Here is a 13,148-nt window from a genome sequence, read left to right as displayed (position 1 = left end):
CTGGACGCGCAGGCTCAGCGGCCATGGCTCACGGGCCCAGCTGCTCCACGGCATGTGGGATGTTCCCGGACCAGGGCACGGACCCGTGTCCCCTGCATCGGCAGGCGGACTCTCAACCACTGTGCCACCAGGGACGCCCTAGAACGTCTCTGCTTTGATATTTTCTCATGCTGAGATTGACACTAGACATTTTGGACAGGAATCCCAGAGAAGCGATGCTGTGTCCTTTTCAGTGCATCATTCCCAGGGAGGACATGATGTTGATAATGTTCCATTGCTGGTGTTAACCTTGATCACTTGGTTAAGGTGGTGTCTGTTGAATTCCTCCCATGTAAAGTTACTCTTTTTTTTTTCATTGTGATTAATAAATATCTTGAGGGAGATACTTTAGACTGTGGTGACATCCTGTTTCTCCTTAAACCTTCACACTGATTTCAGTATCCATTGGTGGACCTTGCTTATGAGTATTACTTATTAATATTATTAGTTTTGTGTTTGCCTAATGAGGTGGGTATTTTAATTCAAATATAGTTGGTTTACAATGTTGTGTTAATTTCTGCTGTACAGCAAAGTGATCAGTTATGCATATATATATGTTCTTTTTAAAATATACATTCTTTTTCATGTTCTTTTCCATTATGGTTTATCACAGGATACTGAATACAGCTCCCCGTGCTATGCAGTAGGACCTTGTTGTTCATCCATTCTATATACAATAGTTTGCATCTCCTAATGAGGTTTTATAGTTCTGATATTCCTTAAACATTTATTAACTGGAATTCCAGAGACACCTCTAATGGTGTTTTTGGTTCCTCTCTTAGCACCAGGTGCTCAGCAGTTCTGCTTCTTGCTTTCCACTCGAGCTGGGGGCCTTGGAATCAATCTGGCCACTGCTGACACAGTTATTATCTATGACTCTGACTGGAACCCCCATAATGACATCCAGGTGAGCAGAGGTAGCAGCCTTGGTCTACAGTGACTTTTTGGAAATGCATAGTGTTCTCTGTGAGGGCTCCACCATCTGGGATTAGCTGTTTCAGGGGGAAACAATAGATTGTTTTCAAATGTCTTTTACCTTATTGTAAGCCAGAGAGTTTGGGTTAGCTGTGGTCCTATTTTGGGTAACATGATAGAGGGTGGTATCTTGGGGTAGGGGTGCAAAGGGAAGTTTTGTGTGAGGGCAAGCTGCAGCTCCTGCCTTATGCTGGATTTAACTTATTATGTGGAAGTCAGGGCAAGAGTAGGAATAAGGAAATATGATTACTTCAGTTTTTGCCTCCGTTTTGTGCACAACTCCAGGCCTTTAGCAGAGCTCACCGTATTGGGCAGAATAAGAAGGTGATGATCTATCGGTTTGTGACCCGTGCGTCAGTAGAAGAGCGCATCACGCAGGTGGCAAAGAAGAAGATGATGCTGACGCATCTAGTTGTTCGGCCTGGGCTGGGCTCCAAGACTGGATCCATGTCCAAACAGGAGCTTGATGACATCCTCAAGTTTGGCACTGAGGAGCTATTCAAGGACGAAGCCACAGATGGAGGTGAGCTAGGCAGGAGCTTGTTTTGGTGTGGGGCTTGGCTTCTCTAAAGGGTATCTTTGATACCTAGGGTCCTGAGACTCAGACCTAGGGTCCTGTGGGACTTGCTTTTTCCACTGCAGCTGCTGAAGTTAACTGGGGGTATGGACCCCTGATTCTTTATAGGAGGAGACAACAAAGAGGGAGAAGACAGCAGTGTTATCCACTATGATGATAAGGCCATTGAACGACTGCTGGACCGGAACCAGGATGAGACAGAAGATACGGAATTGCAGGGCATGAATGAATATTTGAGCTCATTCAAAGTGGCCCAGTATGTGGTGCGAGAAGAAGAAATGGGGGTGAGTATGAGTCCAAAGCAATGCTGTGCTTGGTGATTGGTCCAGAAATTGGAGTTGAGACCACGATGGTATTTGAGATGAGAGGAAACCATCTGTAGGCAAATTAGTACATTGCTGAATTGATACACCTCTTCCTTTGAAGAAAAATTCTGTAACATATGAGCAAATCACATTCTCATCTTTGACGTGGCTGTCCGGCCACTTTTCACACTCAAAACACTTGTATTAGCTCTTTTTTTTTTTTCTAATAACTTTTATTTTTATTTTTGGCTGCGTTGGGTCTTGCTGCGTGCAGGCTTTCTCTAGTTGCAGCCAGCAGGGGCTACTCTTCGTTGCGGTGCACGGGCATCTCATTGCGGTGGCTTCTCTTGTTGCGGAGCATGGGCTCTAGGCGTGCGGGCTTCAGCAGTTGTGGCTCGCGGGCTCTAGAGCGCAGGCTCAGTAGTTGTGGCGCACGGGCTTAGTTGCTCCGCAGCATGTGGGATCTTCCCAGACCAGGGCTTGAACCCGTGTCCCCTGCATTGGCAGGTGGATTCTTAACCACTGCGCCACCAGGGAAGCCCTGTATTAGCTCTTCTTTATCAGAATCTCATCTTATTTTCTCTTATGTATTTTATTAGCCCTATAAATAAATTTTGGATTGCTATCTCAAGTCTCTCCGGAGAAAAGGTAGGAGATATGATACATACTTAGCATATCCCTTGTGCTTTTTAAAACTTTAGAATTGTTTTCCCTTTTTGTTTTCTTGTGTATTCTTGGTCTTTTTTTTAGTAGAAAACAAAACATACTCAGTTATAAATGCTTGGCCTCTGTAATGAAGTTTTTCCTCCTAATGATATCTAGGGTATAAAATGAAAAAACAATTGCTTTCGCTTCTGGTCCTCTCTTAGCCGCCCAGGTCAGGGTTCTTCGAATTGGCATCAGTTTCTGCTGGTCCTTGCCATCTTTTCTCATCCTTCCAATTCAGAACCATCCCCCTTGTTGTATTTTTCTTTTCCTTTTTTTTATTTTTCTGATACGTATTATCTTTGTTCTTGAAAGTGATTCTACTAACTTCAGTTGGGTGTAACTGTGGCTGAAAAGTCTGACAGGTCTACAGACCAGTAGTATTCAGCCAAAACTGCCCTTCTGTCAGGGTGGTGACCGCATATGGGAGTGACTGACTGGGGCAGAACGTGCTGAGTGGTTGTAAGGGAGGGGTGGTACTCTCCCTCCCACTGATGACCTCTCCTGATGACTACACAGGTATACAGACAGCCCTCTCGTTAGTGGCTGAGGCTGCTATTTACTTTATAATTTTTTTTTTTTTTTTTTTTTTGCGGTACGCGGGCCTCTCACTGTTGTGGCCTCGCCCGTTGCGGAGCGCAGGCTCAGCGGCCATGGCTCACGGGCCCAGCCGCTCCGTGGCATGTGGGATCTTCCCGGACCGGGGCACGAACCCGTGTCCCCTGCATCGGCAGGCGGACTCTCAACCACTGCGCCACCTGGGAAGCCCCTACTTTATAATATTTTTAAATGTTATTTTATTTTATTTTTTTGAATTTTATTTTATTTAACTTTTATACAGCAGGTTCTTATTAGTTATCTATTTTACACACATCAGTGTATACATGTCAGTCCCAATCGCCGTATTCATTCCCCCACTGCCCCCACCCCGCACCGCTTTCCCCGCTTGGTGTCCATACATTTGTTCTCTACATCTGTGTCTCTATTTCTGCCCTGCAAACCGGTTCATCTGTACCATTTTTCTAGGTTCCACATATATGCGTTAATATACAATATTTGTTTTTCTCTTTCTGACTTAACTTCACTCTGTATGACAGTCTCTAGATCTATCCACGTCTCTACAAATGATCCAGTTTCGTTCCTTTTTGTGGCTGAGTAATATTCCATTGTATGTATGTACCACATCTTCTTTATCCATTCCTCTGTCAATGGGCATTTTAGGTTGCTTCCATGTCCTGGTTATTGTAAATAGTGCTGCAGTGAACATTGGGGTGCATGTGTCTTTTTGAATTATGGTTTTCTCTGGGTATATGCCCAGTACTGGGATTGCTGGGTCATATGGTAGTTCTATTTTTAGTTTTCTAAGGAATCTCCATACTGTTCTCCATAGCGGCTGTATCAATTTACATACCTACCAACAGTGCAGGAGGGTTCCCTTTTCTCCACACCCTCTCCAGCATTTATTTGTTGTTTGTAGATTTTCTGATGATGCCCATTCTAACTGGTGTGAGGTGATACCTCACTGTAGTTTTGATTTGCATTTCTCTAATAATTAGTGATGTTGAGCAGCTTTTCATGTGCCCCTTGGCCATCTGTATGTCTTCTTTGGAGAAACGTCTATTTAGGTCTTCTGCCCATTTTTGGATTGGGTTGTTGGTTTTTTAATATTGAGCTGCATGAGCTGTTTATATGTTTTGGAAATTAATCCTTTGTCGATTGATTCGTTTGCAAATATTTTCTCCCATTCTGAGGGCTGTCTTTTCATCTTGTTTGTAGTTTCCTTTGCTTTGCAAAAGCTTTTAAGTTTCATTAGGTCCCATTAAACTTTATTTTTTGAATAGATGGTGTAGCCCTCCATATCTTTGGTTCCTCCACATCTGCAGATTCAACTGACCATGGACCATGTAATACCGTAGTATTTACCATTGAGAAATATCTGCATATAAATGGATTCATGCAGTTCAAACCTGTGTTGTTCAAGGGTCAGCTGTAATTCACCTAGTTCAAAATTCAAAAGCTACAGAAGTATCTCTTTCCCACTCCAGTCCTTTGGCTACCTAGCTCCCTCCCTGGGGATACGTGATATTTATTTTATAAATTATTTTATGTGCACACAAATTACATATATATGTATATATACATATACATGTATATACATATGAATGCCTTTTTTCCTCTTCCTTTTAAGGAAAGTAGTTGTTTTTTTTAATTGAAGTATATTTGATTTACAATGTTGTGTTAATTTCTGCTGTACAGCAAAGTGACTCAGTTATACATATATATATATTCTCTTATTTTATATATACTCTTTTCCACTATGGCAGTTCCCTGTGCTATACAGTAGGACCTGTTGTTTATCCATTCTCTATATAAAAGCTTACATCTGCTAACCCCAGCCTCCCACTCCATCCCTCCCCCAACCCCCTCCCCCTTGGCAACCACCAGTCTGTTCTCTACATCCGTGATTCTGTTTCTCTCTCTGTCCGTGATTCTGTTTCTGTTACATAGATTCATTTGTGTCCTATTTTAGATTCCACATATAAGTGATATCATATGATATTTGTCTTTCTCTTTCTTACTTCACTTAGTATGATAATCTCTACTTGCATCCATGTTGCTGCATAAGGAAAGTAGTTTCTTATACATGACATTCTGTACCTTATTTTTATCCTCCTAATAAATCTTGGAAGATTTTGTCCAAGTCAGTACCCAAAGAGCTTTCCCCCCTCCGCACCCCTTTATTCGCTGCATAATATGTCCTTGTTTGGAAGTACCATAATTTATTTACTTTAAAAAATTGAGATATAATTGACATATGCCATTATATTAGTTTCAGGTGTACAACATAATGATTTGATATTTGTATATTTTGTGAAATGGTCACCTTGATAAGTTTAGTTAACATCTGTCACCATACATAGTTATACATTTTTTTTCCTATGAGAACTTTTGAGGGCTGCTCTTTTAGCAACTTTCAGATATGCAGTATGGTATTAACTATAGTTACTATGCTATACATAAAGTCACCATGACTTATTTATTTTATAACTGGAAGTTTATAACTATAGTTACTATTCTATACATAAAGTCACCATGACTTATTTATTTTATAACTGGAAGTTTATACCTTTTGACTCTCTTCACCCTTTTCACCCCCCATAATTTATTCAAGTTCCATAATGATGGATGTTTAGGTTGTTTCTAGTATTATGCTGTTAGCAGCAGCTTAATTCTAATGTAAGGGATTTGGAATTAGTGGTCCTGAATGATCTGAAAAAAAGGTAAGACTTTCAAAGGAGCATAAACATTATTGGGATATAAGAGGATATATATAATTTTTTTTCACGGTTGGTAAACTTTTATGAAGCTTATGCAGAACAGAAAGGGCTTACGGCCCTTCTACTTCCTCTCCTGGGAGAATCTTCTGCAGTGTTACAGAAGCCTCTCCGTTCTGCCTTGCTAAGGCTGCGACCTCACTTGTCTCCATTTTACTGTCTCGCAACTGTACATGCATCAGCAAAAGGAATTAAAAGAAAACATACTGCCTCTTCATTCTTCTCTTGTGATGACAACTCCATCCTATATTTTTCTTTAGTTATTTTGACTGCTAATCTAAACATAACCACGAGGAACCAACCATGTCTTGTCAATTAAATTTCTTTTAAGCTCTTAGGTCCAAGCAGGCTCACCAAGTATTTCAGAGTCCAGTCATGAGAAGGAGCTATAGCAGAATGGGGACTATGAGGACCAGGGGTAGCTGGTGGTGCCGACTTCAGCACCCCTGAGTCCTGGCCCTCCCTCTGTCTCAGGAGGAAGAGGAGGTAGAACGGGAAATCATAAAACAGGAAGAAAGTGTGGATCCTGACTACTGGGAGAAATTGCTGCGGCACCATTATGAGCAGCAGCAAGAAGATCTGGCCCGCAATCTGGGCAAAGGAAAAAGAATCCGTAAACAGGTCAACTACAATGATGGCTCCCAGGAGGACCGAGGTGTGTGTGGCCGGCCCCGCCCCCAACCCATGGGCCGTTCCACTAGAGCAGTGGGCCCCGCTCATCTGCCCTCTCTCCCTCCAGATTGGCAGGACGACCAGTCCGACAACCAGTCCGATTATTCAGTGGCCTCAGAGGAAGGTGATGAAGACTTTGATGAACGTTCAGAAGGTGAGGGCTATGCCTTTCTGCTGGATTTTTAAAATATTGCCTTGTCTAATATCCCTATCGGTGTCGCTCACGCATCCTTTTCTTCTCGCAGCTCCCCGCAGGCCCAGTCGCAAGGGCCTGCGGAATGATAAAGATAAGCCATTGCCTCCTCTGTTGGCCCGTGTTGGTGGGAATATTGAAGTAAGTACCGTTGCGTTCTAGGGAAGGTTGGGTGAGTGCTGCTGTCGGGTCTTTGGTGGAGTAAGGTCTACTCCTTCTCTCACCTAGGTTCCTTCTCCCCCCAGGTTCTTGGCTTTAATGCTCGTCAGCGAAAAGCCTTTCTCAATGCGATTATGCGGTATGGGATGCCACCTCAGGACGCTTTTACCACCCAGTGGCTTGTGAGAGATCTGCGAGGCAAGTCAGAGAAGGAGTTCAAGTAAGTGGAGAGCTGGAATGACTGATGTAGAGCAAGGGCTTTTAGTCTCTGGTCACTCCACAGTACTAGTGCAGGCTGTGCAGGACATCGGCTGTCTCCTCTGCTGACGTTGGCAAGGGAAGCTGTTAGTAATAGGGTTCCTTGTACTCCTCGCTTCCCTGGAAGAGGACCTGGCACATGGTGTGGGGTCTGGAGACCAGCTTTCAGCACGATGGTGGGCTTTACCTCAGATGGAGCCATAGTTGATGCCTGACTGCGGGTGGGAAAGAATCTGATCTAGGAGTTGGCATGATTGCTGTTTGACCCATTTCTCTATTTGTTTACTACAGGGCTTACGTCTCTCTTTTTATGCGGCATTTATGTGAGCCAGGAGCAGACGGGGCCGAGACCTTTGCTGATGGTGTACCCCGAGAAGGCCTGTCTCGCCAGCATGTCCTTACTAGGATTGGTGTCATGTCCTTGATTCGCAAGAAGGTGAGCCCTGAACCTCCCTCCATCGTTCAGGGGTTTCTAGGTGAAACTGGAGAGCCAGCAGGAAAGGAACCTAGATGGAATTGGGTCTTCAGCATCTTGTCCCATTGCTGCAGGTTCAGGAGTTTGAACATGTTAATGGGCGCTGGAGCATGCCCGAACTTGCGGAAGTAGAGGAAAACAAGAAAATGTCACAGCCAGGGTCACCTTCCCCAAAGACTCCCACACCCTCCACTCCAGGGGACACACAACCCAATACTCCTGCACCTGCCCCACCTGCTGGTAAGTCTGCCTGGACTGTTGTTTTCTATCCTTTTCTTCTTGTCCTGGCCTTTGCTTTTTCTGTTTCCCTGTACTCAGTTCTAACAGGGGAGTCTGGCAGGACACACAGCAATCTCCCTCTCAGTTTAGGAGGGCTGTCCTAAGAATAGGGCTGGCTCTTAAAGGCACGAGAGGACAGTTAAGATGAGACAAACTGAGAAGGTGTGACCTTCTCTCTGATCTGGGACCTTCTTCCTAATGAATGTCTATTATTGGTGTGCAGAGGATGGGATAAAAATAGAGGAAAATAGCCTCAAAGAAGAAGACAGTGCAGAAGGAGAAAAGGAAGTGAAATCTGCAGCCCCTGAAGCCACTGTTGAGGTAAGAGACAGGGGTGACTGGATGCCACACCAAAGGCAGATGGATAAGCCTGTTCTTCCTCTTGGGTGCTGGCCTGTCTGCTTCAGCTTCTTTCTTCTTTCCTTTGAAGTGTACACAGCCCCCTGCCCCTGCCTCAGAGGATGAAAAAGTCCTTGTTGAGCCTCCCGAGGGAGAGGAGAAAGTGGAAAAGGCAGAGGTCAAGGAGAGAACAGAGGAACCAATGGAGACAGATCCCAAAGGTATGTACATTTTCACACACTACAGATCCCTGTGAACCACAGTTGCTCTTGGGCTTGCAGCCCGGCTGGAGGGAAGTCCAGAGGAAGTGACACACTGAAGAATCTTGTACCCTTGATTTTAAACTGTGGGCTTTTTCTCTCTCAAGACATCTTTTATGACTTTCATCATGATTTAGGTTCAGAATATAGTGTAGAACAGAGAATACACTTCCTTAGACATGCTCTCAGTGCCATCTGTTCTCCCAGGTATTGCTGATGTGGAGAAGGTGGAGGAGAAGTCAGCAGTCGATCTGATTCCCATTGTGGTGGAGGACAAAGGTGGGTGTTTGGAGAAGCTGACTGTGCTTTTAAAAGGACTCTAAAGCTGAAAGGAAGGACTTTATCTCTTGGACACCCCTCCACCCCCAGGTTCCCCCATCCATACCCATATAATCATTTTATCCCAAGCTAAAAGACTCCACCTCTCCCCACATGTGGCTGTCGGTGGGCCAGTGGCACCTGTTCCTGGGTTTAAGAACACTTCTGTGGAGAAGGGTGGAGGTGGATGGGTATCTTGTAGCGTATGGTGCTATGTATGGGTAAGGGCTATGGTGCTGGCTTCTGTCTGGAGCTGACATTTTTCTTCTGCATGTCCTGTAGAGGAGAAGAAAGAAGAAGAAGAGAAAAAAGAGGTGATGCTTCAGAATGGAGAGACCCCCAAGGACCTGAATGATGAGAAGCAGAAGAAAAATATTAAACAGCGTTTCATGTTCAACATTGCAGATGGCGGTTTTACTGGTATGAAAAAGAGGGGCCCACTTGGGGTTAGATGAATTCGAGGTGAAACCAGGGTTCTTGTCAGAAACCAGGGTACAGAGACTTTACCTCTCCTAGAGAGAATGCCAGGCTGACTGCACACTCCTCTGGGGTCCATGTTAGAAAGCCAGAGGCATATTAAGTTGGTATCTGGGAATCAGGAATAAATAGCTTTTTGAATTCTCACAGATGTTTGCCTTTCTTTTTCTCCCCAACCTTCCCTAAATTCCTCTTCAGAGTTGCACTCCCTCTGGCAGAATGAGGAGCGGGCAGCCACAGTCACCAAGAAGACTTATGAGATCTGGCACCGACGGCATGACTACTGGCTGCTGGCTGGCATCATAAAGTATCCTTTGCCTGAGTTGAGGCTGAGGTCCTTGGTGAAGGTTTCTGAGGGTCCACAGTTTGAAGTTCTTAATTTCCTTGTTTCGTTTTTCCTGAGCAATTAATTTTCCAATAGCCATGGCTATGCCCGGTGGCAGGACATCCAGAATGACCCACGCTATGCTATCCTCAATGAGCCTTTCAAGGGTGAAATGAACCGTGGCAATTTCTTAGAGATCAAGAATAAGTTTCTAGCCCGAAGGTTCAAGGTGAGCTGGACGAGGAGGAATACAGCGTTGACGTGGCAGCCTTTAAAGTGCAGAAGGGACTAAAGGAGGGAGTCTGCTCATTCAGCCACGTTGATTATTGTGTTCTCCTGTGCACTTCGCTTTGTATTCTGTGAAAGGCTTTGCTCCCAAGTATCTTAAATATTAGAGATCAACACATACAGACCTGAAGGTTAACCAGTTGGTTAAGGGCTGAAGATGACTGTGCCTGATGCATGACACAGCCCAGTGCAGTGGGTGTGCTGGGGGAACACGGTAGGCTGGAGTGTTCAGGAAAGATACAGAGGTGGGACTGAATTGGATCTCTGAGGAGGCAGGGCTGCCAGTGGGCTGGTGGTACTTTTTTCTGGGTCTGTGTGGATGAAGGGTGGGGTAGACGCAAAGGTGTAGAGCTCCATTTTCAGAATCACTAGGGCTGATACGCCCAGGACTGAAGGGGAGTTTTCCTCAGGAATTCAGCAAATGCATATTAAGGGCACCTTGTGTGCAGACCATCATAATGGGATACCATGGAGATGAGACACGTGGATCTTAACGCTGAGTATAATTGGGGGAATAAGAAATGTACACTAATAAACCTTCAAATATCACGTGCTAGGGAATGGGTGGGCCAGGGACAGGCCTGGTGCCTGTTCTCAAGGAGCTCTCAGTTTAACGTGGAGGCAGATTGTGGTCAAATGAATGTCATTCTGTGTGTTGCGAGGGAGACTGCTAAATCCTTAAGAAAGTTCTCCAGAGGGAATGTGGGGAGAGCTCACAAATGCTCCAGGGAGAAGATGGCATTGGAATGAAGTTTCGGTGAATGTAATAGAGATTGCCGGATAGAAACGGAAGGCCCTTTGATCAAAAGAATTAGGTTAGGCAAAGACAGAGCCTGTAGAGCTTATGGTGTTTGGAAACAGCAGATAGTCCAGGTGGGGTGTAGAAGACACTTGTGTTGGTGATGGTGGGAGGTACGTTGGAGAGAGAAGTAAGGCTGGAGGTCGGTAGGTAGGTTTTTGGCACCAGATAAGAGAGTTTGGACTTTACCTTATAGTTCATGGGCAGCCATTGAGGGTTTGTGAAGGGTTTTGATACAACCAAGGGAAACTGAAACAGAACATTCATGAGATTACAGAACTATCAATAGTCATGAGGTAGTAAGGGCTCGTCTGTGATGCTGGTTGTGGAAAATGAGAAGGATAAGATAAAGGGACCGAGGGACCTCCCTGGTGGTCCAGTGGTTAAGACTGCACTCCCAGTGCAGGGGGCCCGGGTTTGATCCCTGGTCAGGGAACTACATCCCCCATGCCACAACTAAGATCCAGCGTGCTGCAACTAAGACCCGGTGCAGCCAAATAAATAAATACTAAATAAATAAATAAATAAATAAATAAAAGATAAAGGGAATGAAACACCAAGGAATTTACAGGATTTACTGATTTACTGTAGGGGTCAGCAAACTATTAAGGGGCCAGAGTAATTCAAGCTTTGTGAGACACTGATACTCAGCTCTGTCATAGTGGGCAAGCAGCCACAGGTGATAAGTATGAATATGTTCCAGTAAAACTTTTTTTATCGACACTAAAATTTGAACTTCCTATAATTTTTATGAAGCTTTATAAGCTATTATTTTGATTTTTTTTCAACCATTTAAAAATGAAGAACCCATTCTTAGCTCTTGGGCCATCCAAAAACAGGCAGTGGCCCAGATTTGGCCCACAGGCCATAGTTTGCTGACCCCTGAGTTACTTTATTGAATTTGAGATACAAAGGAATGAGACTCCAAAAATAACTGAAGTTTTGAGTCTGAGTCACTGAGAAAGTTAAATTACTATTGGCAGATCAGGGAAGTGAGGAGAGGGAGCAGTTTGTAGAAAAAAGTTAAGTTCAATTTTAGACAAGTCATTTGGTGTTTTTCACAAGTAAATATCCTCCCAGTACTCCCACCACCGTTAAACAAGTGGGATCAAAGTGATCAACCACGCACGAGTGGGATCAGAACAATCAGTGCTTGAGATGCATGTTTGAAAAGCACCAACTCATTTGCACAGAGGTGCTGGCTGATGCCAGGAGGGGAGAGAGCGCTTGGGAGAATGCTGATCCTGGAGAAAGCTCATAGTTTGGGGCAAGAGGGAGGGGAGTTGGTGAAGGAGACAGGGTGGTATATAGATTGAAAGGAGGTGCTTGGTCTGTTTGGGGATAAGTTAGGCCTGAATTGGAGCCAGGTCTTCTGGAAGAAACAACTGTCCATTCTCATACTGTCCTTTTTCCTGACCCCTAGTGGATTCATTCTTTTTAAGAACCAGTGGATACTTGAGTAAAATAAGTCTCATAAGTCATGAATCAACATTCTGTCCCTTGAAATGTATTTCAAAGGCCGTTTTACACAGCTCCATCAGGTGACATGTGCAACTGTTCGTTGCATTATGATTTTTGGTGGTGGGGCCTGGAGGCAACCTAGATGTTTGACATTGGGAGTGTGGGTAGGTAAAATGTGGATTCACATCACCGAGCATTAAGAAACAACAAAATACACGTTTTGTAACATAAATGGACCTTTAAAAAAGGTATGTAGTGGGGAAATGAAAAAGCATTTTATAATGTACAGAAAAACATTCTGTAAATGAGAAATGTGCACATGAAACAATACTGTCTTCAAGAAAACCCACAAAAAGACACACAGTAGGTATATTAGAAGGGTTGCCTATTGAGGAAGGAAAGGAATGGGAGTGAGATATAGAGATGAAAGAAAAGAAACAACAGGAATAATTTTAGAGAGTAAAACAACTTCATAGGGTAGATGGACTGCCATGCAACCATTAAGTCATCTGTATTCTGTAATAACCTAAACGGGAAAAGAATTTGAAAAAGAATGGGGGAAAAAAACGTCATCTTTTATAAAGAGCAGCTAATAACAAGGGAAGAGCCTTACTATGTAACTTTGAGTTGATACAATATAAATACGTATATAGAATCTTAATTTTGTAAAAAACATGTAACAGAAAACCTCAAAATGTTAACAGTAGCTCTCAGAGGTGGAATTGTGATTTTAATTCTTTATACATTCTGTATTTTCTAAATTGAGGATTTATCATTTTTGTATAAGAGTGAATCAATAAAGGGTAAAGAGCTTTAAAAACACGGACCTTCAAAGTGGGGTGAAAAAGGCAATGGAATGTTGAACTGGCCAGGTGTGGGTTCTGAGAGGCCCATGAGAAATGAGCAAAG

General features: G+C 43.8%; 1 protein-coding gene and 1 non-coding gene across 9 annotated transcripts in view; both read left to right on the top strand.

Moving 5' to 3' along the window:
* CHD4 (chromodomain helicase DNA binding protein 4) overlaps positions 1-13,148 on the top strand; it is a 30,026-nt gene that overhangs the window by 14,933 nt on the left and 1,945 nt on the right. For 5 of the 8 annotated variants that reach the window (XM_027093212.1, XM_027093208.1, XM_027093210.1 and 2 more), the window contains 15 exons: positions 822-946; positions 1,300-1,537; positions 1,700-1,875; positions 6,411-6,591; positions 6,676-6,762; positions 6,854-6,942; positions 7,047-7,180; positions 7,510-7,654; positions 7,768-7,933; positions 8,196-8,293; positions 8,403-8,532; positions 8,779-8,850; positions 9,172-9,309; positions 9,565-9,673; positions 9,788-9,920. In XM_027093212.1, coding sequence (XP_026949013.1) covers positions 822-946; positions 1,300-1,537; positions 1,700-1,875; positions 6,411-6,591; positions 6,676-6,762; positions 6,854-6,942; positions 7,047-7,180; positions 7,510-7,654; positions 7,768-7,933; positions 8,196-8,293; positions 8,403-8,532; positions 8,779-8,850; positions 9,172-9,309; positions 9,565-9,673; positions 9,788-9,920 — 2,021 coding nt within the window. The other 3 variants (XM_027093209.1, XM_027093214.1, XM_027093206.1) reach the window with 3 other exon arrangements.
* Positions 7,973-8,112, top strand: LOC113613036 (small Cajal body-specific RNA 11). Its single transcript, XR_003430059.1, has one exon.

This window comes from Aethalodelphis obliquidens, unplaced genomic scaffold (assembly GCF_003676395.1).
Source record: "Aethalodelphis obliquidens isolate GAN/ISIS:26980383/991018 unplaced genomic scaffold, ASM367639v1 scaffold83, whole genome shotgun sequence".
In the NCBI taxonomy this organism is placed as follows: Eukaryota; Metazoa; Chordata; class Mammalia; order Artiodactyla; family Delphinidae; genus Aethalodelphis; species Aethalodelphis obliquidens.
This window is presented reverse-complemented; position numbering and strand designations above follow the sequence as displayed.